The 23,400-nt window shown below is 40.9% G+C and overlaps 1 protein-coding gene across 1 annotated transcript in view; it reads right to left on the reverse strand.

Moving 5' to 3' along the window:
• GALNT1 (polypeptide N-acetylgalactosaminyltransferase 1) overlaps positions 1–23,400 on the reverse strand; it is a 79,661-nt gene that overhangs the window by 23,506 nt on the left and 32,755 nt on the right. Inside the window, exons 4-5 of the mRNA XM_044243152.1 lie at positions 7,672–7,838; positions 1,903–2,110 (exon numbers count right to left, since the gene is read on the reverse strand). Coding sequence (XP_044099087.1) covers positions 1,903–2,110; positions 7,672–7,838 — 375 coding nt within the window. The remainder of the gene's footprint in view (positions 1–1,902; positions 2,111–7,671; positions 7,839–23,400) is intronic.

The following is a 23,400-nucleotide window of genomic DNA, read 5'->3' on the forward strand; positions in this document are numbered from 1 at the left end:
AGTTAAGCATCTGCGTTCAGCTCAGGTCATGATCCCAGAGTCCCAGAATCTGTGTTGTTCTGTGTTGACCTCCCTGCTCAGTGTTGACCTCCCTGTGTTGACCTCCCTGCTCAGCCGGAAGTCTGCTTCTCCCTCTCCCTCTACTGTTCCCCTCGCTAGTGCTTGCGCTTGTGCTCTCTCTCTCTCTCACTAACCCTCTCTCTCATATAAATACATAAAATCTACATTATATATATTATATATTTATATATGTGTGAGTGTGTATTTTATATAATCATTTTCCCCTCCTAGTGGACTCAATTTTCTGGTATTATGAGATTTTTTGTTAGTGTTCATGAGTGGGTTTGTGTAATTTTCCATATATTTATTTTCTGGCTATGCTATCAAAGTTATATTAGTCTCATGAAGAGCCGAGTTGCTTCCTCCCTTCTTTTTCTATATTGTTTACAAATTCTTAGGGGAGACTTGTTTCCCTGTCACCACCGCATACCAAGGTTGAAACAGGCAAGTTTTCTTTGAAGTGGTAGGATGTATTTCTCATTCTCACTCACATGGAGGTACAAGATCCTAGGGGTGGGACACACAGGTGTTTGCTCTTCCTTCTCCAACCTTAGGCAGGGCCTAGACCCGGTCTCCTACCTTCCCACCCATTTGTCTATCAAGTCAGAGAGGTTCTGTGTCCTCTAAGTTTGGCAGAACCTCTCCAAGTGAGAGCTGATTTTAGTGTTTGGACCACTCATTCATCTCACTTTGCTTTGACATCTGCAAAACTTCACTTCAGTGCCAGCTCAATGATGTATTTAAAAACATGTCTTACAATTTATCTGGCATTTAAGCTCTTTCAGTTGGAAATATAAGTCAGGACATCTAATCTACCATACAGCCCAAACTGGAAATTGTGGTTCTCAGTTTAGTCAATCCCCCCTTTCATTTCTGCCATTTCCTCACACTGCTGCTTTCTCTCCCTGGGCCCAGGCTCCTGCTCACGTGTGGTCTTATGCAAGCTAGGATTTCCCAAATCAGCCAGGCACCACTCCTAGAAAACAATTTAGAGAGATGGTCTCTTCCTTCTTCAGGCACTGTTCTTCCTAAAGCTGCTGTACCTTATTGCCCCAATGCTGGTTTTCTCCATTTATTCACCTTTGAAAGGGCGAGATGTAGTCCCAGTATTTGCTAACAGAACAGATGCAGTGGCTTTTGCCATGTTTCACTCAACTCGTACAGTTTACCTTACTAAAATCTAAACCTTAATGCTAAGTTGGCACAGAGAGCCTCTGGCACAAACTGCAATGACAAGAAGAAATTCAACTAATGTTAAGTCTAGCAGATGGAAGTTAGCTTCTCTCCGGATACACAAGAACTATGCCAGGGACCAGCAGCAGGTAATTCTTTGAAAAATGCATGCATTGCTCCCACTGCTCTTCCGTATCATCAGAGAGTGCAGTGCTTCTCCATATACAACGAAGCACTGTAAGATGCACTGTGTATCTCCCCACACCCCTTCTTCTTCTTGCCATGCATCAAGCTGAGTGCTAGAGTCCCAGTAAGGAAGGAGACAGGGATGAGATGACCTGCCTGCTCCAGTATCAGTATTAGCCTTAGACAGAGGGGACAATAGTTTTATCTTACGTTTCCTGAGGTCACTGTCTTCTGTTCTGCTCCCATTTAGTAAATAGAGCATAATACATCTGAACATGTTTCCTAATCCAGCCTCACCAACAAGACTACAAACATTTCTTTGTGATTATCTTCCTTTTTAGTTTAGAGTTCTACATGGGTATTTTAAAGGAAACTTCAGAGGAAGTTATTTTTGCATTTATTTATATACTCAGAATTTTTCAGCTTATCATACCATTTAGGACAAACACACTGAAAACAAATGTATAGACTTGAGAAACTTACCTGTCATGTTTGATTCTGGCTAAGAGAGGCTCCAGCCATCCCACTGTACATTCACAGTGAGCATCTAAGAAGGTGATCACTTGGCCTTTAGACACAGCAGCTCCTTTTAATCTAGCTCTGATCAAGCCAGAACGTTGTTCCATTCGAATTACATGAACTGGTACTTTTAATTTTTTCACGTAACTCTCCAGAGGTCTTTTTAAAAAGTCTGAAAAATTAACAAAACAAAACAAAAAAATGGGACATGAAAAGACTGACCTGGTGCTACCCAGATGTAAAGCAATTCTGATGCGCAATATTCATTCAGCAACTATTTCCTGAGCACTTTTAGTGAAGCTCCCATTTCACTACAGGGAGCCTTTTTATCTCCTGAGACAATGTCCTAGATTTGCCTCTATCTTATTACATGAAGAATTAGGAGAAATCTTTGGGCTCAGGCTCAGTCAAAGACAAATATGTCCCCAGTTCCCTAAGCAACTGGGCCAGCTCACTTCTTCTTTTTCTAATCATGCTTAAGGATCAGGAATAGAAAGAAAGTAGTCGAAGAGCATTAACTCCAGACCTCTGTAGACCGAAGGAACAGAACATGCAACAACTGTTAGAATTCAGACAGTTGTGGGATTTCTTCGAGATCCAACTCGAGACTCACTGTCTTATGGACTACCACAGTCTTAAACTATGTAGTTCTTCTGCAGGAGGCAGTAAGTGAGGTCAAGCTCAGAAGGAAAATGCTGGACCAAACAGAGTTCCTTAGCAGACAGTTAGATCTAAGTAACAAAGGTTATAAGAGGGAAGCGCAATTGAAGGAAAATGGGGGAAAAGGAAAAGGAAAGGAAGGGGCTGTGTGAAACCAGCATCTCTCCTGGAGTGTTCAGATAGAGGTTATGTCTCTGAGCCAAGGAAGTCTTGCTTCCAAAGTACGTATCAGACTTTAAAAAGCAGGAAAGGCTCAGCTTCCTCAACACAAAGAGAAAGAATTTTTCAGCTCAGGTTAGTTTGTGGAATTACTGCTAGAGAAGTTTTTGAGGGTGATATGGTCAAATGTCCTTCCAACTAGTCCCAACAGGACAGTTAGGAGAATAATCTTTATAGGGGAGGAAAAACTTGAGAGAGAACTGCTGGGACTCCCAGGACTAGCTCTGTCCCACAGGATTCTCCTAAGGGGAAGGTCCCAGAGAGCATGGTATATGTATTAAGGGTCTCCTTAAGTACTAAACATGGGAATCCAAAGGGCTTCCTATGTAGCATAGAGAGAAAGACAAATAGGAGTGACAAGGTTCTTGCCTGCTTGAACTGGTGAGACCAGAGTGACTCAATAATGAAATAATCAGGATAAGAAAATTTGAAAGTGAAAGGTCTATGACCCCACCATACCAGACTACTGATTGGTTCCAGTTCTGCTAATTTCCTAATTAATTTGGGCTAAAAACAGTATCTGTAAAATAGCTGGAGTAGAACTCCTACTGGGTCACCACTGTGATTTTATGAACCAAATCTTAGGGTCAGAGAGCTGTAACTCCATTCTGAATAAAAAGGTGGGGGGAACGTCAATCCTGGAGTAGAGCAAGATTCTGCAATGGCAGCTACCATTTTCTGTTTGGCACAATGCCAGGCTCTTTACCCATTTTATATCATTTAATCCTGACAACAGCAATGCTATGAGACTGTCACTACACATATTTTAGACACAGAAATCTGAGACTTAGAATCTAATGAACCAAGGAAAGTCACACAGCTTGTTAAGGAGTGGACCCAAGATTCAAACCCTGGTCTGCCTGACTTCAAAGCTCATCTTTTCATCCACAACAAGAAATCCCAGAAGGGAACTTGAGAGAGAACAATTGAGGACTGTGGAATCACCTGCACTAACACAAATTTAACTTTATGTGCAGAGTGTGATGGACTCCTATGTGATGGGGTGTGGGGTACGTTTTAGTGCTTCAGACCAGTTGAGGCTGGGTGTGTCATACACAAGATGTCTCCCAATAAGCTTTCCCAAAAATATCAGACAGCTTAAAGTCTTCTTAAGAATCAAAGCAATCTAATTCCCAAGTCCCACGTCTCTGAAAGTTAAAATACTCTGTCCTCTCTATAAATAAAATGAAAAATGCATGATTCTCTGGTCTGGCAGCTCAAAACAGTTGCCATTCCACAAATTTTCTTGGCATCTTCGTTCTACATCTTTGTGGCCTTCATGCAATAAGGCTAAGAAATAGGTGTCTGGGCGCCTGGGTGGCTTAGTTTGTTAAGTGTCTGCTTTCAGCTCAGGTCATGATGCCAGGATTCTGGGATCGGGTCCTGTATTAGGCTACCTGCTCGGTGGAGAGCCTACTCTTCCCTCTCCCTCTGTCCCTCACCCCTGCTCATGCATGCGTGCGCTCTCTCTTCCACTTACTCCCTCAATTACTACTCTCAAATAAACAAATAAAAAAAATCTTAAAAAAAAAAAAAAGAAAAGAAAAGAAATAGGTGTCTTTCTAAAAGAGGATATAGAATTATGTACCCAGGGATAATTCTACAAAAATGAAGCCATGGGAGGTTAAGTGACTATGAGTAGAAGCTACTATGTCATCTAAAAATAAGGGAGAATCTTATTTATCAGAATATCTTTATAGCTATTAGCCTATAAATGTATCCCTCAGCATCTTTCCATCAGGGAACGTGAGACTGCCAGAGAGGGTGTTGGGAAAATTTCACTGCTTACAGGAACATCTGAGAAATCTTCGAGCAGTCGAAACAACAAGGAATTTAGAGTCTAAAAAATCTGACTCCTAGTCCCTACTAAATAAGAATCTCTGCTTCCTTTTGCGAAAGATGAGAAAAACAATAGTCCTCTCAGATTTGGAACATTATATCAGTCCTAAGTCTTAAGATAACCTTCTGAGATGACGATTACGTAACTTCTGACATGGAGTGGGGATTCATCCAGACTCTGTCTTCATTTTAGACCCTGTAACAGTGATGTTATGAGACGTGAGTTATGTAGCAGTCAAGAGGCAAGCGCTAGGTTTACGCTAAGCCTCACCAGTAAGACGGGGATAATTATAGCGCCTACTTCATACCTAATAAATGGAGCTACTGACAACTCAGCAGGTCAACTATGAAAATGGGTATCCTGAGGCCAGAAGCAAACCAGGCACGCTAACGCAACCTAATTAGAAGTCTGCATAGACAAGAAGTAAAGGCAAGAATTAACTGACTGGTAGATCACTCTTTCATTCCGTCGTTAAATTCTGGGCCATTTATGCAATAAGTGCTGTGGGAAATGAGGAAAGAGAGGTAGGCACACATGCCCGATGGAGTGTAGAGTCTGGTAGGCGAGATGGTCTTTAAACAGATAAATAGTTAAAACTCTGATGAGAGCTATGGAGTGTAATGTTCCAAAACATGTTCAGAGGGGCCCAACCTGGTCTTGGGAGTTCAAGGAAGGCCTCTCTAAATATATCTCGATTCTGAGTAAACATGTGAGCTGAACTGTGGGGATGGGGTGGTCAGGGGATGGCTTGGGATGTGAGGAGAGATGCAGGCAGAGGCCGAGTCATACAGGCCTCCGAGGAACGGGGTTAGACAGAAATGCCAAGATCAGAGCAGCATGTTTAAAAGCTCCCAGGGCATGCAGCAAGGAGAACAGAGTGGAGAAGGCGAGGGTGTGTGTGGGAAGACCAGACCAGCAGTCTGTTTCAGTAGCCCAGGTGAGAAGTGAGGGTGCCTTGCCCGTGTCTCATGAGTAAGAAAGAGTTACATAAAAACAGAGCTTGCTTTGATTCTAGGGCCTACCAGTTACGACCCAAATAAGAGAGCCAAAGAAAGTCAGACTAGGGAATTCTCAATCTGGATAAAAGGACTATAGTTCTAACCACAACAACACAATACCTGGTGGTTCCCCACCATCAGAAATAGTGAGCCACACATCTGAGGCTTTCCAAGGAGGAAGATGGAGAACCAGACTCCTGACCAGGTCTCTGGGGTAGGCAGGACTCCGGGGTCTTGCTGAGTGAACCAAGAGCCCCAAGTAGAGCCATGAAGTAGATCTTGGTCCATGTTTCTCTTATAGATTTGTACAGGTAGGGTGATTAAGAAGGGCCCCAGTGAGGAAGGGAAATTATTATTAGTATATGTGACTTTGTCAAGTTAGAGCTGTGGGTACATGTGTCTTTGATTAGGTCATGTACTACAAAAATGTGCTCTTATACACAGCCCTCCCAGGCACAGAAGAGAAGACCAGAGAACACAAAGGAGGAAATGGAAAAATAATTTGCTTCGTCTGAGGAAAAACAGCTCTCCTTGAGGAATATTTAATTTAGCAAATATCAACATGTAAGTAAAACAAACATAAGTCACTTCCAGGCTCAGTGTTTGTATATATTCCTGCTTCAATGAACTTGGGCTAATTTTCTTAAAGAGGGATTAATTAACTCCTAGCAAACAATTATCCAAACGAGGGTTTACACTTCTATTGTCAACAATAACTCTTTAAGTGTGCTATTCTTAATTTCTAACACCTCACTCATTTTGACATTAATTACATTACATACTATTATTTAAATGCTTTGTGTGTTTATAAATGGTCATCTTAATCACTTTAAGGAGGTAAGCTATATTATTTTTTGTTTATACTTTTACAATTTGGCACAGTGGTAAGATTTAAACTGTTATTAATGTGCAAATTACTTCCCATAATTAAGACATGAAGTTATTGTGATTAAATTTACATACTTAGTATATTTATGGAAAGAGGTAAAATACTAAAAAACACCTTAGCAGATGCAGAGAGAGATTTGGCGAGAAAGTTAAGTAGCAAAAGAGCTTGAAATGATGGTCAGGAAGTCTAAGGCTGGTGAAGGAAGGAAGGAAGGAAGAGCCATTTTCTGTAGTTCTTCCAAATTTTTCTCATGAGAGCACAGGGACTTCGGGGGGATGAACATAAGACACCAATGGTCCTCAACAGAGGTGTGAGTAAAAGCGCCTGGAAAATGCTGGGTATGTCTGAGTTTAACAAGTTTCCCTACAGACGGGACTTAGCAGAGCCTTTTCTACAACACCCCGTGGTGTAAAATCTCTAAGAAGGATTCAAAATAAATAACGTTAGCTCAAGGTACTTCTAAAAACTTTCCTAAGAGAGTGTTTCATGAGATAATTTGAGAGATTCTAAGCTTGTGAAAAATTCCGAGATTCCTGGAAGAGTAAGAGTCGCTGTAGAAATTTCTTATGAGGTCAGAGTCATATTACATATCACTCTCCTAAGTTCCTTCCTCACCCTTTTATATAGCTAGCTATAGGTCATTCCTGAACCTAGGAATGGAGAAAATGGGAAAACCTAAGAATAATCTGGAGAACAAAGTCTCACCCAGCTAAGGTTCCATTTTCCTGTCAGAGGTACTTCCCACTACACATGGAATTCAATTTCTCCATCCTGGCTCCAAGGAGGATCCAGTCTCTCTCCATTAACTCATGACTGCAGCTTCCCACAAGGAAAATTCTAACAAAATCATGTGGGTTTTTTCACTGTTCTGCATAAATCTTTATATTATATACATTATTTCTTTTTAAAAAGAGATTAAGCTGTGACACAAATGTTAATTATGGTAATATTTTAAGTTTCACAAGGGCGTAATTTTTTGCATATGTGAATGAGTCTAAATGCCACCAATACTTTAAGGATAAATTAGAAGTCTGAATAAAATCATTAGGTTAAAAATGATACCGACGTTTCTTAACCATTAATGATAAAAGCTTAGCATATTACTGGCATTAAAATTTAAAATTTACCTCTTTCACTGGCATCATCTACTAGAACAATTTCTTCTAGCATGTGTCTTGGTGAGCGATTAATGACACTATGGACAGTTCGCAGAAGTGTGCTCCAAGCCTCATTGTGGAAAACAATCACCACACTGGTTGTAGGAAGATTATCTGGATACACCTTTGTTTTACACCTAGAGACAAAGCAAATGCCTTTATAAAAAGTGACTGTTAAAACAGCATATTCAATGCATCTGGAGTAGAAGGGATAAAAGAACAATAAAGACAGTTTGCTCTAGTGGTGGGACTCCTGGTAACTGTTCATTTAAGTCTGGGTTAATGCTGCATGTTTAACAAAGAGTACCTATTTAAAGTTATATGTTTAGACTTAAATTGTCTTAGAGATATGAACTATATTCTTAAAATTAGGCCTCTCTTCCTGATCAGGGTCTTCTGCTGATTCATTTTAATGGACAATGTACTAAGACTACATCACCAATCGGAAACTGAATGTGTTTCAAGAATTCAATTAGACAAAAAAAAAAATCAGAAACACTAAGTCTATGCAATTAAAAAAAAAAAAAAAAACCTTCCACAAAGGAAGAGAACTAATATTTACTGAGTATTTTGTATTAGGTACAAAAGCTTCCTAAGAATTCTGGGAGGTACCTGGAGCCACATTTCACAGAGAGGCTGAGGACAGACATAAGCGGGAGTGGCAGAGCTTGACGAGGACTCACAGTCCGTGCTCTGTTCAACAAACGCTTGATGCTGTCTCCTCCACGGTGAAATTATATGGTAAAAACTATAGCTAGAAATACAACCAACAAAAAGACCAAACACACCCAAACTATATGCACACAAAATCGATGTATGAGTTGTATGTTTCCAGCACTTTGTTAGGCAACATGGTCTCTCCCGCCGGTCTCATCGGCTATGGAGCTACCGCACGAGTGAGACCAGGAACAGCAGCAGGCAAGCGGACATCAGGGGATGCGGTTTAGAACATCTGCACTCCTAAAAATGCACATGGAATTCTTTCGTAGGTATCTCCAAACTCCAACCACTGGTTCCAGCCTTCTCTTTCCACCTTGATTTCCAGCTTTCACAAGCTCCTCAAACTTCACGGTCTCTCCCATCTCCTGTTAGACCTGCCAGTGGGACTGGAGACAGGAAAGAAGGGGGTGGAACCGAGGAAAATGCCAATAAGTCCCTCTTCTGAAGCGGCCATGACAGCCTCGCTACTGAAAGTGTCGCCCAAGGGCTGCTGGAAGGAAAGGAGGAAGGGGAAAGAGGAAGGAAAATGGGAGGGGAAAGACATGACAAGGGCCAGGGGCTGAAAGGAGAAACAGAAAAAAAGGAGGAGGAGTTCACTGGGGGCCCATCAACACCAGTTCCTCCTCTCTCCAAAGAGGGAAGGAGAAACAAAACGCTCCCATTGTCCTTCATTATATCCCTCTTCAGCCCCTACCACTGTCTTGACCGTTCTCCCCTCACAGTGTGCTCTCCATCTCCTTCTACTAGTAACCCCGCTCCTACTCACAGGCCTACAGACTCCTTTCTACACCAGTCTGTGCCCCTCACCCTGGTTCACTCCAAACCCCACTTGGAGCCACCACAGAGCCTGCCGCCCTGTCTACAGCTCCTTTCCTCCAAGTCCAGGCCACAGAGGTGAGGCCCAGAAGACCAGGTGCTTGGCTCTGGGAAGGATAATTTGCCCTTAGCATTCCAAGTAATACTTCTGAGAACAACATCCCATTAAAACTGTTATGTTATAAACAGAGGCTAGATTATACATTTATACTCAGTACTATATGCTTCAGGTACATCACAGGTGAGCAAGCCAAGACACTCATGTTTTCATCCCGAATGCCTAACTCACAGACTGTTGGCACAGGGCTTTGAAGTCAGAAATGGGCCCGTATATGGGTAAAGGGAGCTCAGAAAAAGAGTTTCTAGTATTATTTAACTGAAGCGTACTAAGTCATATACGACTTCTCTTCCCAAATTAATCCCACTCATTACTGCAGGAAACCTGGGAAGCAGAGATCAGCCAGAGCAACTACAAAGCTGCTGGCTTACCAAACAACAAAAGAATGAAATCAAGTGAGACACAGAAGATGACTAGGCAAACTGCGCAGTGTATAAGCAGTACAGTAGCCGTGTGCACAGCTAGCAAGCGGACAGGAAGAAGAGGAAATTCTGAGAAGAGATTCTGCAGAAGAGAAGAAATAGGTCAGACTTATTTCTTGGAAGACACGGGAAAGAATTCAATTCTGAAACTATATGGAAAGAAAGACCATAAAGACAGTAAGAACACTAGAAATAGAGACTTAAATGGAAATCGTTCAGAGAGGATGAAAGAATCAAAAAGCAAGGCACAAACCAAGATCCCGACAAAAAGGAAAATAATTTCCTAAATCAAACAGTTAAATTTAATCATTCAGAGAATACAGCGAATTCATAAATATTCTCTCAAAATAGCACAGGAAATATAGAGAAAGTATGAAAAAGTCAACATAACTGATCTCAGAACATGTAAGCCCCACCCCAACCTGGGAAATATATAGGGCACTCAAGGAAAACCAAAGATCCTTTCAGCCTTCTAGTTAAGCTACTCCCATGGAGGGACCAACTGTGCCCACCAGTAGGGAATCATTCTGGGGGTGGGAGTAGGTGGGAGTAGGGGATCATTCTGGGGGTGGGGGACACAGAGCTGAGGGTGAGCAGGAAGGCCACAACTGTGTTACCAAGCAGCTTTTTTCCCCACTCTGTCCCAACCGAGTCTTTGATCCTGAGGAATGAAGATTAGCTAGTGTAGGACTGTGCTACTATTAAAAAAAGTTACATGCAGGTTTCACAACAGGGTGTAGGTTGGGGAAAGAAGGAAAAGAGGCTGAACTTTTTACTGAAATTATAATACACATACAAAAAGCAGACAGATCATAAGCACGAATGAGTTTCCACCAAGTGAATGCATCAGCACCCAGATGAAGAAACAGACTGTGACCTGTACCCCAGAAGGTTCTTCTGTGCTCCCACCCAAAGTAACCAGTATGCTGGGCCTTTAGCATTACCGATGAACTGTCTTTTGTTTGAACTTTAATTTAAAGGGAATAATACAGAGCAACAGTTCTCAAACTTTTGACTCATAACCCCTTTGTGTTTAAAAACTGATGATCCCAAAGTGCTTTTTTGAAAAGTACAGCTGCTGGTATTTATGTTACACACAGAAAATCTTAAAACCTAAGAATATACAAACACATATTACGCTATCAGAGGTGATCCATGCTATCACAGAGTGTGCCCATTATGGATTTATTGCCTCTTAGCTCCAAATACACCCTCCACTGCCTGCTCTGTGATCATGCAACTGGCTCCTATAAGCATGTCTTCTTTGCAGCTGGCAAAAGGCATACATAAGCTTTGCACGGCACACACATGCAGGGTGTTGGAGGGACACTGCAGGAAGTACAAATTTCCCTTCCTGGTTCCAGCACACTTTCGTTTTTCTTCTTCCTGCTTTGGCACTGCCTGTGGAGTGGGAGCCGCACATCCAGATGCATCATCCCCACTGAGTTTCAGCAGCACCCACCCTCTTAGGCACATTCTCAGTCTCTCAGGTACCTCAGCAGCTGGCTTCCCAGTTTTGGCTTTCTGTACCCCCAGAAGCATGGTTCCTGTTTGCCAGTTCTGGCTCTGATCTCCTACTCATTAAGCCCATCTGTCAGCCCTCACTCTGGAGGGTACTGCGTGCCAGGTCTAGCCAAGGGTAACCAGCAAATTTCTTCTGCAGCAAACACGACTTCTCCAACGAGGTCTGAAGCCCGGCATCAGGGAGAAGGCTCCCTTCAACATTTGTCATTCCCTGGTCCTCTCGACCCTAGGATATACTTCATAACTGTCTTTACCCCCTCACAGTTAACCTCATTATATTAAAATTTTCTGTTCAAATTATTGTGTGATTTCTGTTTCCCTGCTAGACCCTGATTCACACAGTTTCTCAAACTCCATGGTGTGCTAGCTGAAGGGTAAGAGCGAAGCAGGCAAATAAATGTCTTGGTAACACTATGAAAACTTTTTGACCTTGCAGGCTCCCTGAAAGGATCTGAAGGACCTCCAAACGTCCCAGGACCACACTTTAAAAGAACTACCGATACAGAGCATATTCTTTTGTGTCTCAATTCTTTCCTTCAACACTGCTTGTATACCATCAATGCTGATATGGACGAGTTTATTTTTACTGCTGCACAGTATTCCTTTAAAGGAATATATACGTGTATGTGTGATATATGGGTACACACATACCCCCCCCACATACATATATCATAGCTTCTTTTCTATTCTAATATTTATGGACATTAAGATACTTTCCAGTCTAGGCTACTATAAACAGTGCTGTGAAAATCACTCATGTACACGTCTTCTGGTGGCTGCATGTATGCATTTTAGTGTTATTGGGCAATAAGGTATACACAGCCTCAGCTTTAGTAGATACCAAGAATGATTTTCCAAAGAGGATGTAGTAATTTCCACTGTCACCAGCAGTGTGTCATAGTTTCAGTGTTCCACATACCTACCAACAGTGTCATTTCTTTGAAGGGGGTAACAAATTCTCTGAGTTTTAAAAAATGCATAGCTTCATAAAACCACCACCACTTTTAGGAAACAGAACAGTTCCACCTCCAAAGAACCCCTTTTCTTATCCCTATATAGGGATATATAGTCTCAACCTCCCCTACATGTAACCCCTAGCAACCAGTATCTGTTCTCCATTACTATTGTTTTGCCTTTTCACAAATATCCTATAAGTGGAATTACACAGCGTATAATCCATACTGGTTTGTTTTACTCAGCATGTCTCTGAGATTCACTGAAGTCTTATGTGTCAAATGTTCATTTTTTTTATGAAGAGTGCATCAGAAATCTCATCTTTCAGTGTCTTCATTCACTAGCTGTTTCCAGTTTAGGGCTGTTATGAAGAGTTGTTACATGCATTCAGGTACTGATTTTTATGTGAACATGTTTTTCATATTTTTACCCCTTTTTTGCTGGGATGGGCTACTGGGTTACACAGTTTAAGTATAAGTTTTTAAGTGTAATTCTGAAACTGCTAAACTGTTTTCCAGAGACTGTATCATTTTGCATTCCTACCAGAAATGTATGAGAGTTCCAAATGCCCTGGATCTTTGTCAGCACTTGATACTATATTTTTTGGTAGCCATTTAAAGAGGCATAGAGTGGTACCTCATTATGGTTTTAATTGGCATTTCCTCGATGGCTAATGTCTTTTCCCGTGTTCATTTGCCATCCATATGGTATCTTGGGTAAGTGTCAAGTGTTTTGACATTTTAGTGCTTTCATTTTTCTTAATTGGGTTATGTTTGAGAGTTCTTCACATATTTTTGATACGAGTCCTTTGTCGGAGGTATGGTTTGCAAATATTTTCTTCCACCCTATAGCTCATCATCTCATTTTTTTTTTTTAAGATTTTATTTATTTTTTTGACAGAGACACAGTGAGAGAGGGAATACAAGCAGGGGGAGTGGGAGAGGGAGAAGGAGACTCCCTGCCAAGCAGGGAGCCCGATGCGGCGGGGCTCAATCCCAGGCCCTGGGATCATGACCTGAGCCGAAGGCAGATGCTTAATGACTGAGCCACCCAGGTGCCCCATCATTTCATTCTCTCAACAATGTTTCCATCAGAGTGAAGTTTTAAAATTTGATATTCAACTTAACAATTTTCTATTTTATGAAATGATGCTTTTGATGTCATGTCTAAATACTCTCTGCCTAATGCCAATCCTGAATATTTTCTCTAAAATTATAAACTTTAAGAGTTTAGATTATCCAATTTGAGTTAATTTTCAAAACACACCTGAGATTAAGGTTGAGATTCTTATTTTTGCACATGGATTCTAGCTGTCCCAACACTATTTGTTGAAAAGATAATCTTTCCTCTGCTGAGTGGTTTTTACACTTTTGTCAAAAACCAAATAGCCATATCCATGGGTCTATTTCCAAACTATCTCTTCTGTTCCACTAGTCTATATGTCTGTCTCTTTATCAAGAGCACACTGTCTTGATTATTGTAGCTTTATAGTACATCTTTAATTTGGGTACTGTTATTTCATCTAACTTTATTCTTTTAATAAAATATTTTTGCTATTTCCTTTGCCTTTCTGGATATATTTTTAAATTTAAAAATTTTAAATATTTTTAAATATCTGGGATTTTGAATGGAATTGTATTAAGTCTATGTACCTACTGGCATAGGACAGCCGTCTTTTACGCTGACGTTCCAACAGAGCTAGAAAGTGGAGGCTTCAGTTCTCTCACTCGGCTGTGCAGTGCTGGTGCCTGCGTCTATGCTCTAGGACCAGCAGCAGGAGACAAGAGAAGAGAAGCATGGGAGATTCTACCCAGGCTCTGGAGACCAGATAGCCTCTGGTCAAAGAGATTCCCCTCCCTCAGCTTTAGTTGTTTGCCTGGCACTGCTCCCATGGCTGGGCAGCCCTGGCAACAACCCTAGGGACTAGGAGAGTAGAGAAGGGGAAAAAAGAAGATACAAATATGGGGGAGGTGTTTCTCCACTAACCCTTAAGAAATCCTGTTCTCATGCCTCAGAACAGAAAGAGTGTGTTTCTCTTGGGGGCTCTCTTCTGCACCTGGTACATACTTCTGAGTTCTGGAATGCCTTCAAGTACAATGCTGAATAGAAGTGGAGAGCATTCTTTCCTTGCTTCTGACCTTAGGGGAAAGCTTTTAGTCTTGTACTATTAAACATGATATGACACTAAAAGCATAATACAAACTAATACATTTGACTTTATCAAAATTAAAAATTTTTGTGCTTTAAAAAGTACCACTAAGGAAAAGACAAGACACAAACTCAGAGAAGATACTTAGAAAGTATTTATCTGATAAAAGAGCTGTAACTAGAATATATAAGTAACTCTTACAGCTCTGCAATAGGAAGACAATCTGATAAAACATGGGCAAAAAATCCAGAGAAATTTCACTAAAGATATAAGAATGGCCAATAAATACATGAAAATATCCCCAATATCATTAGTCACAGGCAATGCAAATGAAGATCACAAAGAGATACTACTTCACATGCAGCAGAACATCTCTAAGAATAAATACAGGTACAAAAAAATGTTGGTGAAGTTGTGGAGAAACTGGAACACTCAGACATTTTGCAGGTGGGAATGTTCACAGTGCAGCCACTTTGGAAAAAAGTTTGCCAATTTCTCAGTTAAAAACAAAGTTACCATAAGACATAGCAATTAGGAATCTACAAGAAATATGAGAACATAAAGAATAAAAGAACAGTGTAAAGCTTGTTTTAAAAAGCTGTTCCCTCCCCTCTCTACCATTCTGTCCCTGTAAGGAAACCACATGCAATTCTTTGACCTCTTTCTCTTGGTATTTACCTCCATAATTCTAAATACTCTATCTGAATTTTTATTTGCTGATTTTTTTCTAGTTCTAGATATTACATATTAACTTACTGCAGAATGTAAGGATTTATTTCCCTCCTATCCTCATCCTAACACATACAATTGCTACTCCCTCGAGGTAGTTGCATTAGAAATCTGGTTCACTGTTATTTAATGTTTATATAAGGACTATGTAAAATGCTACTTATAGCCGATTCGTACATTGTGAATACTTTTCCTTTTCTCCACGACATTGCCTTCCACTTTACCCTAAGTTATTTTTGCCACTTTTCTTTATTTTCTATGTATCTATCACTAATTCAAATCCAGACTCTCAACAAATCGTTTAAATAGTCTCTTAACATGTTTGGAAGCATGAGCTGTAATATGAATGAAATCATCTTAAAGCAATCCCTCCTGAAGTTTTCTGGGCGGGTTGCCTCTGTGCCCGCACCACTGTGGTCCAGGGCTTTCCCTCTGCCATCCTCACCGGGATTCTACTGGCTGTCCGGCACACTGAATCTCCTGTCTTTCACACCCCATGCCCTTCTCTTCCCTGGCTTACTCCTTTGTTTGTCAGAGAGCACAGACTGAGAAAGGATGAGGGGAGATGGGCAGGTTTTTGAAACTATACCATCACGACCACAGTGGACAGATGCTTTTAGTGGGAGTGAGTTACATACTAGAATGGAGCTGGAGTTGACTGAAAAATCCCTGGTTTTACACAATGAGTGAAAACACAAGTGGTTTCATCTATGTTTCCATGGACAACAGTAATTAAAAGATGGCCTACATAACAAGCATTCTTGTTATAAGTGAGTGAAAGAATTACTGAATTAACTCTAATGCATGAAATTCACAATGTGGTCTGAGTTAGAGTGCCTGCCTGAGTGACTCAGCAGTGTTTTGGGAAATAGAGAGATTATTATATTTGCTTAGGATAGTGATCATCTCAGCAAGACTGGGCTTACCAGAGGATCAATCCACACAAACACCTAACAATTCAGGAATGTAGAACAATAGAAGTGCCATGATAATTACTATTTATATTATTTTGCAACTGTTAAATTCTCATTGTACTTATTTTTAGCCCTTTTAGGGCCTGAAATGGCATTACGAATTTTTACGCATTGCCTCACTCTATCCTCACAACAATCATAAGACAGAGGCACTGTTCTCCCAATTTTACAGATAAGGAAACTGAGGCCTTGGGAAAGGAAACAGCTTTATGCTAAGTCAAAGTGAGTATGTGTATATAATCCAATTCTCTTCTCCATGTTCCTTTCAGCAATGATTTTTAAAGTATTTGTCATCCACTAAAGTTAGCCTATCACTACCCTTTACCAAAGACAAGTCAGTATTTCTTAAGGTGGGCCACCTGTCTGGCAGTATCTGGCAACATTTTATAATTTTTCCTCCGTGTACTGCCATTCAGACAAGATCAATGAAGATCCTTCATACAAGTGATGGCAGAGCACAGTGATTAAGATTACACGTTTTGTCAATGATAGATTTCACTTGAATCACTTATTAACTGCACTTAACACAAATCATTTAATCTCCCCAAGTCTGAGTTTCCCCATCTGTCAACTGGGCATACTACTATTTTACTCAATTGCTTAAAAATGATAATGTGTGTAGTGCCTGGTACATAATCAGCACTCACTAACTGGTATTACTTTTTTTTTTTTTAAAGATTTTATTTGACAGAGAGAGACAAAGTGAGAGAGGGAACACAAGCAGGGAGAGTGGGAGAGGGAGAAGCAGGCTTCCCACTGAGCAGGGACCCTGATGCAGGGTTTGATCCAGGACACTGGGATCATGACCTGAGCCAAAGGCAGAAACTTAACAACTGAGCCACCCAGGCGCCCCTGGTATTATTACTTTTTGAACATCTGAGACTAATTACATAGGATGGAATTGCCACATTTGATGACTTGGAATTTGCCTCAAAGCTCCTTCCTAAGATCACACATTAAGAAAGTTATTCTTTGATTGTTTTTCACTCTTCTTGACACTTGAACAATGTTATTCTTTCCCCCAGTTTCCTGCAGGAAATGGGTCCTTGGAGATCCTGCAATAGAGTAAAGGCTCCTGGCAGGCACAGGATGGTCGAGACACTGCCAACTATACTACCAGGTAAGCCCAAGACTCAGGTCAAGCCCAAGACTCATTTCTGAATCCAGAAAAGGGGGTAAAAAAGCTGCACTCTGGGGGCTGTCCACACCACTTATACTTCTACCTCTGTAAAGTAGTCTGAGAAGTACCTGTTGGCCAGCTTTGTTCACCTTAGTGCAGAGATAAATATACATCTCGTGTTTCTTGTTGCACATTTCATTATTAATACACTACAGAAGCCAGACAGTGCTTAGTAAAAAGAATGGGGTGGAAAAGCATGCTTGTAATGGCTTTTCATGAAACTCATACTTGGACCTAGAGCTTACTCTGTGAACACAGGTCTTCTCTGTTTCCTAGGTGCCAGGAAGTATTCAAAGCACTACAAAGCCTCACAACAGCCCTTGTTATATCCCTTACTGTTTGGATAAGGATTCTCAAGTATAGACAGGTCACTACCTCTTCCAAAGCCACAAAGCCAATAAATGGCAGAGCGAGACCTGGATTTAGCCGCTATAGAGATATTAATGAGAAATTCATTATATATAACAAAAAGGGACAAAAGGGAAAAAAGTATAGACTGAGAAGCTCTAGTCTATGCATATGAATAATTCCAGAAGAACAAGCTGAGGGAATGGTAACATAGCAATATTTAAGATTACAGCCAGAAATGTCCCAGAATTGAAGAATATGAATGCTCAGATCAAGAGTACATGATGGGGGAGCCTGGGTGGCTCAGTGGGTTAAGCCGCTGCCTTGGGCTTGGGTCATGATCTCAGGGTCCTGGGATCGAGCCCCACATCGGGCTCTCTGCTCAGCGGGGAGCCTGCTTCCTCCTCTCTCTCTGCCTGCCTCTCTGCCTGCTTGTGATCTCTCTCTGTCAAATAAATAAATAAAATCTTAAAAAAAAAAATAAGAGTACATGATGTACAGTGAACATGTAGATAAAGGTAAGTCCCCATGTTGACAATTACAATATACCCAGGTCTTACTACTAAAGGAATAAAATGTGCAGCTTCCAAACCAAGAGATAGAAAAACATGAATACTAAAAATTTTATCAAATGATACTATATCAATTAGCAAGGCAGGAGAGGAAAAAATAAAAAGGATGGTGAACAAAAAAACAAGATTAGGTTGAACTTTATGAAACTCGTTTTCACAGGTCAAAAATGGTTGAATATCAATTTCATATGGTTCAACCTAAAAGAAATCCAAATTTAATAGTCACAATAAATGTAGATGCATCAAACTCACCTATTAAAAAATGACTGGAGTGAAATGAAAATATAAATCCAGCCATTTAATAGAGATATACATAAAATTAAATCACAGATGGTTGTAAGAAATAGAAAAAAAAATAACAGACATACAAGGAAAATGCTAAACAGACTAAAAGTAGTATAGCAAAATCAAAACCAAGGTAAAAAAATTAATACAGATATAGTGAACACTGGGTTTAAAAACAAGAATATACTATCAATCACTGCATCCAATGATGCAGCCTTGAAAAATAAAAGAACAAATTGAGAACTGTCAAATCCATAATTATAGGGGAGGTTTTTTAAAAATACAAATTAATCAGAATCTAACACACCATGTACTAAGAAACAGAAAAAACCCCAGAAGTAAGAGGCAACCAAACAGTTATTTTCAACTGCAGAGGAAACATTTTTAAAAAGCTGAACACTTTCTGAACACTTTCTAGGTCAAAAAGGAGGTTTCAACCCATTTGAAAGAGATCATATTCATATACAGGTTATGTTCTCTGGCCATAATGAAATTAATCTAAAATCACTAATTAAAAATGAGCAAATCAAAATGCAGAAAGAAATGTACCTAGAAACATTTAAATGTATTTCTAGGTCATCCTGAGTTAAACAAATCAAATGGAATTCACCAACTACTTAGGAATAAGTAAGAATGAAAATACATAAAACAATAGGCTGCACTGAAGTGTTCATAAATAGTCTTTTTTTTTTTTTAAAGATTTTACTCATATATTTGAGAGAGAATGAGAGAGAGAGAGCATGAGATAGGGGAGGGCCAGAGCAAGAAGCATACTCCCCAACGAGCATGGAGCCTTTTGTGGGACTCGATCCCGGGACTCCAGGATCATGAAAGGCAGTCAGTCACTCAACCAACTGAGCCACCCAGGCACCCCAGATACAGCATCCTTAATGACTATTAGAAAACGAAAATATTTTTTAAATAATAGATTAAGCACTTAACTAAAGAAGGGAGAGACCAGATTAAACACAAAACAGAAGAGATAATTACAGAAAAAAAATTCTAAAAAAATGAGATAGGGGCGCCTGGGTGGCTCAGTGGATTAAAGCCTCTGCCTTTGGCTCAGGTCGTGATCCCAGGGTCCTGGGATCGAGCCCCGCATCGGGCTCTCTGCTCAGCAGGGAGCCTGCGTCCTCCTCTCTCTCTGCCTGCCTCTCTGCCTACTGGTGATCTCTGTCACATAAATAAATAAAATCTTTAAAAAAAAATGTGGGTTGGGTTATCAGCATCAGCTTTTAAAAAAAATGAGATAAAGGAAAAGCTACTTCTTTTTTGAGAATTAAAAATTGCAAATCATTAGCAAGATTATTTAAAGAAAAAGAAAAGTAATAAAACGATTAGAAATGAGAATAACTACATCATTATATACTTCGTGAAAATGTTCTAAAACTGTAAGATAATGCTGTGAATAAGTGACAAAAAACCCAGGCCTTTCAGTTATTGTCAATTACCCAAATCCTAATTGCTACTGGGCTAACTAAAGCTCCTGACCTCTGTGAAAATTAATGGAGAGAAACCTCATGAAAAGTCAGGAGCCTGGGAGACAGGGGAGGAGGCAGGAAAGGGGAGCCATACCACCCAACTTCAGTTATAAGAATGTCAATTACAGACTCCAACAAAAGAATGGTCAACAGGACTTCACTTACTATAGGTCCCAACAGGGAAAGATGTGCACGCATCTTCTATAAGAAACCGAGTACCACCTGCACCTCAGCAGATGAGAAACCATCATCACCCTGAACTCCTGCTTTTCTCTAATGAAATTTCACTCAAAACAGCTTCTCCTGGGGCACCCAGGTGGCTCAGTCTCTCAGTCAAGAGTCTGCTTGAGATTCTCTCTCCCTCTGACCCCTCACGGGCATGCTCTCTCTCCCTCAAAACAAACAAACAAGCAAACAAACAAACCCTCTTCCCAATTTCTTCCTCCATAAAAGCAGTCTTTCCCTTTGATCACTGGATTTGCCTACGGTTTTGTGTAGTTTGTCCTGAACTGCAATTCTCTGTTATTCCCAAATAAACCGATTTTTTGCAGGTGAAGTAACTGGCTGTTTTATTATAACACCTGCAAACCTTCCACTTTGGTGCCAGGAATTCTTGGTTTTGACACCAGTAAAATCAGCTATATTCCTAATCCCCCCTTTTTAAGAGGTTTTAAATTTATTTGATAGAACAAAAGAGAGCACAAGGTGGAAAAGCAGCAGTCAGAGGGAGAGGGAGAAGGGAACCCGAGCAGGGAACCCGATGGGGGGCACCATTTCCAGGATCCCGGGATCATGACCTGAGCTGAAGGCAGATGCTTAACCAACTGAGCCACCAAGGCACCTCCTCATAATCCCTTTTCTGAGTATTCCCTTCACCTTCTAGCACTAATTAAAATATTGCCAAGAAGACCACTTCCTAAGCAGTCTATTTTTTCTAAAGATTATTTGAAAGAGAGAGCGCAAGTGAGAGGGAGGTGCAGAGCAACAGGGAGAGAATCTCGAGTAGACTTCTCAATGAGCATGGTGCCCAACATGGGGCCTGATCTCATAACCCCTGAGATTGTGACCTGAGCCAAAATCAAGAGTCGGGCGGTGCTAAACCAACTGAGCCACCCAGGCATCCTATGAGTAATCTTCAAGAGGAGGATGCTTTTCTTCCCTAGATCACATACCACTCAATCTGGAGGCGGTGGTAGATACATCCCCTGCTCCTTACTGCTGATTGAAGACTGTTGCTTTTCCCTAAGAAGGCCCAAGTCTTTTAAAGAATGTGCCAATCCATCCTTGTCACTGTCATCTATCACCTTCCCTACCAGTTCCACTGCTACTCTTGTCATAACATTCTTGGTTATTTTAGCCTCTATGTACTCCATTTTTCAATACCCTGGCCTCTCAGATCTTTGTTCTGCCCTCCTCCAATAAAACTGTCCTCTAATACATCTCACCCACGTACTTTCATGCTATATCCCTAGACCCTGCCAGTACCGATCATCTTTTTTTTTTTTTTAAAGATTTTATTTATTTATTTGGCAGAGAGAGATCACAAGTAGGCAGAGAGGCAGGCAGAGAGAGAGAGGAGGAAGCAGGCTCCCTGCTGAGCAGAGAGCCCTATGCGGGACTCGATCCCAGGACCCTGAGATCATGACCTGAGCCGAAGGCAGCGGCTTAACCCATTGAGCCACCCAGGCGCCCCCGATCATCTCCATTTTAAGCATCACAATGTCTGGTCACCATCACCCCCACCTCCCCATCCTTGCTCTTCCAACTCAATTACTCCAATAATCCTAGATCTTTGGCTTCCTTCACAGGGGTCTCCACTCCAGACCCTCCCTCTTCTTACTTTCTGTTACCCCCTTCATGTTCTCCAGGTCTGCTACTCTGCTTAGATCCATGGCTCTGTATCATTAGTGTCATCCTGGGCTCCCTATTCTTTTCTCTCACTTGCTGGAATATCCCAATCCTAGCTAAGTCCAACTTTCTGCTGAGTTTGCACCTCACTTGAGGGGCTGAATATGGCTAAAGAAAACATGAGAGCATGCTGAATGGCCTCATTTCCAATTTATAACCACAAACCTCAAGCAGGCTCTCAGCACTGTGCAGAGTTCTCCTGAATTTCCTACTCGCCTCCTTCAACGTGCTTGTTTTACATGTCCACGGATTTTCAGTACCTTTCCCACCTTCCTCACTCACGGTGACAATTTCACCAAAAACACAGAAGCTATCAGAGAATTTCCATACTCCCATGAACACATTTACCATCCTGTAGGCATGGTGATTGCGAACATTGTGCGTTTTTCCCACGACTTGAGGCCCGAATTATCCCTATTCCTGTCTGAAGCCAACTACATTCCTTCTCACCCACTCAAGTTAAATGCTCTTGCTGTAATACTCCCCTCTCAGTTACCCTGAGTGGGATCATTCCCATCAACACACAGACTACACTATATACCATCTTTGAAAAAAGAAAGAATCTCCTGTAATCGCACAATCCCCCTAGCTAACACCTCCACTTCTCTCCTTTCTCCGATGATGCCTCCAAAGCACTGCCACCCCTACTGCCTCAGCTCCTGCCCCCCCACTTTGCTACCCCACTCTTTTCTCAAGTTGATTTTATTTGAAGTAAAGCAGAGTGCACAAAACAAATTTAGAGCTGAATGAGTTATCACACATCAAATGCCCATGTAACCATGACTCAAGGGAAGAAAGAGAACATGGTCAGCACGACAAGTCCCCTTGCTCCCATTAAGTTTTCTTCCTCCCCGAAGGAATCACTGTCCTAACCCTTACCCATCATGGTTTTGTGATGCCTGTTTCTGGCCTTCCAAGAGACAGCATAATTCCATATATACTCTTCTGTGACTCTAGCTGGGTATAAATGGTGAAATTCATTCACATTGTTGCTTTTGTTCATTTCCACTGCTTATAAAGTATTCCATCATATGGATCACCACAATCACTGATGATGCACATTTAGATTATTTCAGTTTGGAGCCAATATAAAAGTACTACTATTAACATTTCTGGCCTTGTCTCCCAAAGCATTTGAGCATGCATCTGTTAGACACACCTAGGTGCAGACCTGTTGGGTAATGAAGTATGCTGCTGCTCATTTTACTAGATACTGGCATGTTTTTCAATGTGGGTGTAACAATTTACACTGCCACCAACACTATATGAGAGTATGAAGTGGTATTTCATCAGTTTTGTGTTTTCTTGATTACTAAAAAGGTTGAGCATCTTATGTTTATTGGTCATTAGGATTATCTCTTCAAGTCTTTTGTCCGTTTTCCTTTCCCTTTTTGATGTGCAGGATTTATTTATATATTCTGGATCTGAGCATTTTGCTGGTTATAAGTATTATAAATTTCTTCTGTGACTTGCCTTTTCAATGTATTTTTCTTTCCACTTTTTTTTTTTTAAATGAACA

Source organism: Neovison vison, chromosome 3, assembly GCF_020171115.1.
Source record: "Neovison vison isolate M4711 chromosome 3, ASM_NN_V1, whole genome shotgun sequence".
NCBI classification, from domain to species: Eukaryota; Metazoa; Chordata; class Mammalia; order Carnivora; family Mustelidae; genus Neogale; species Neogale vison.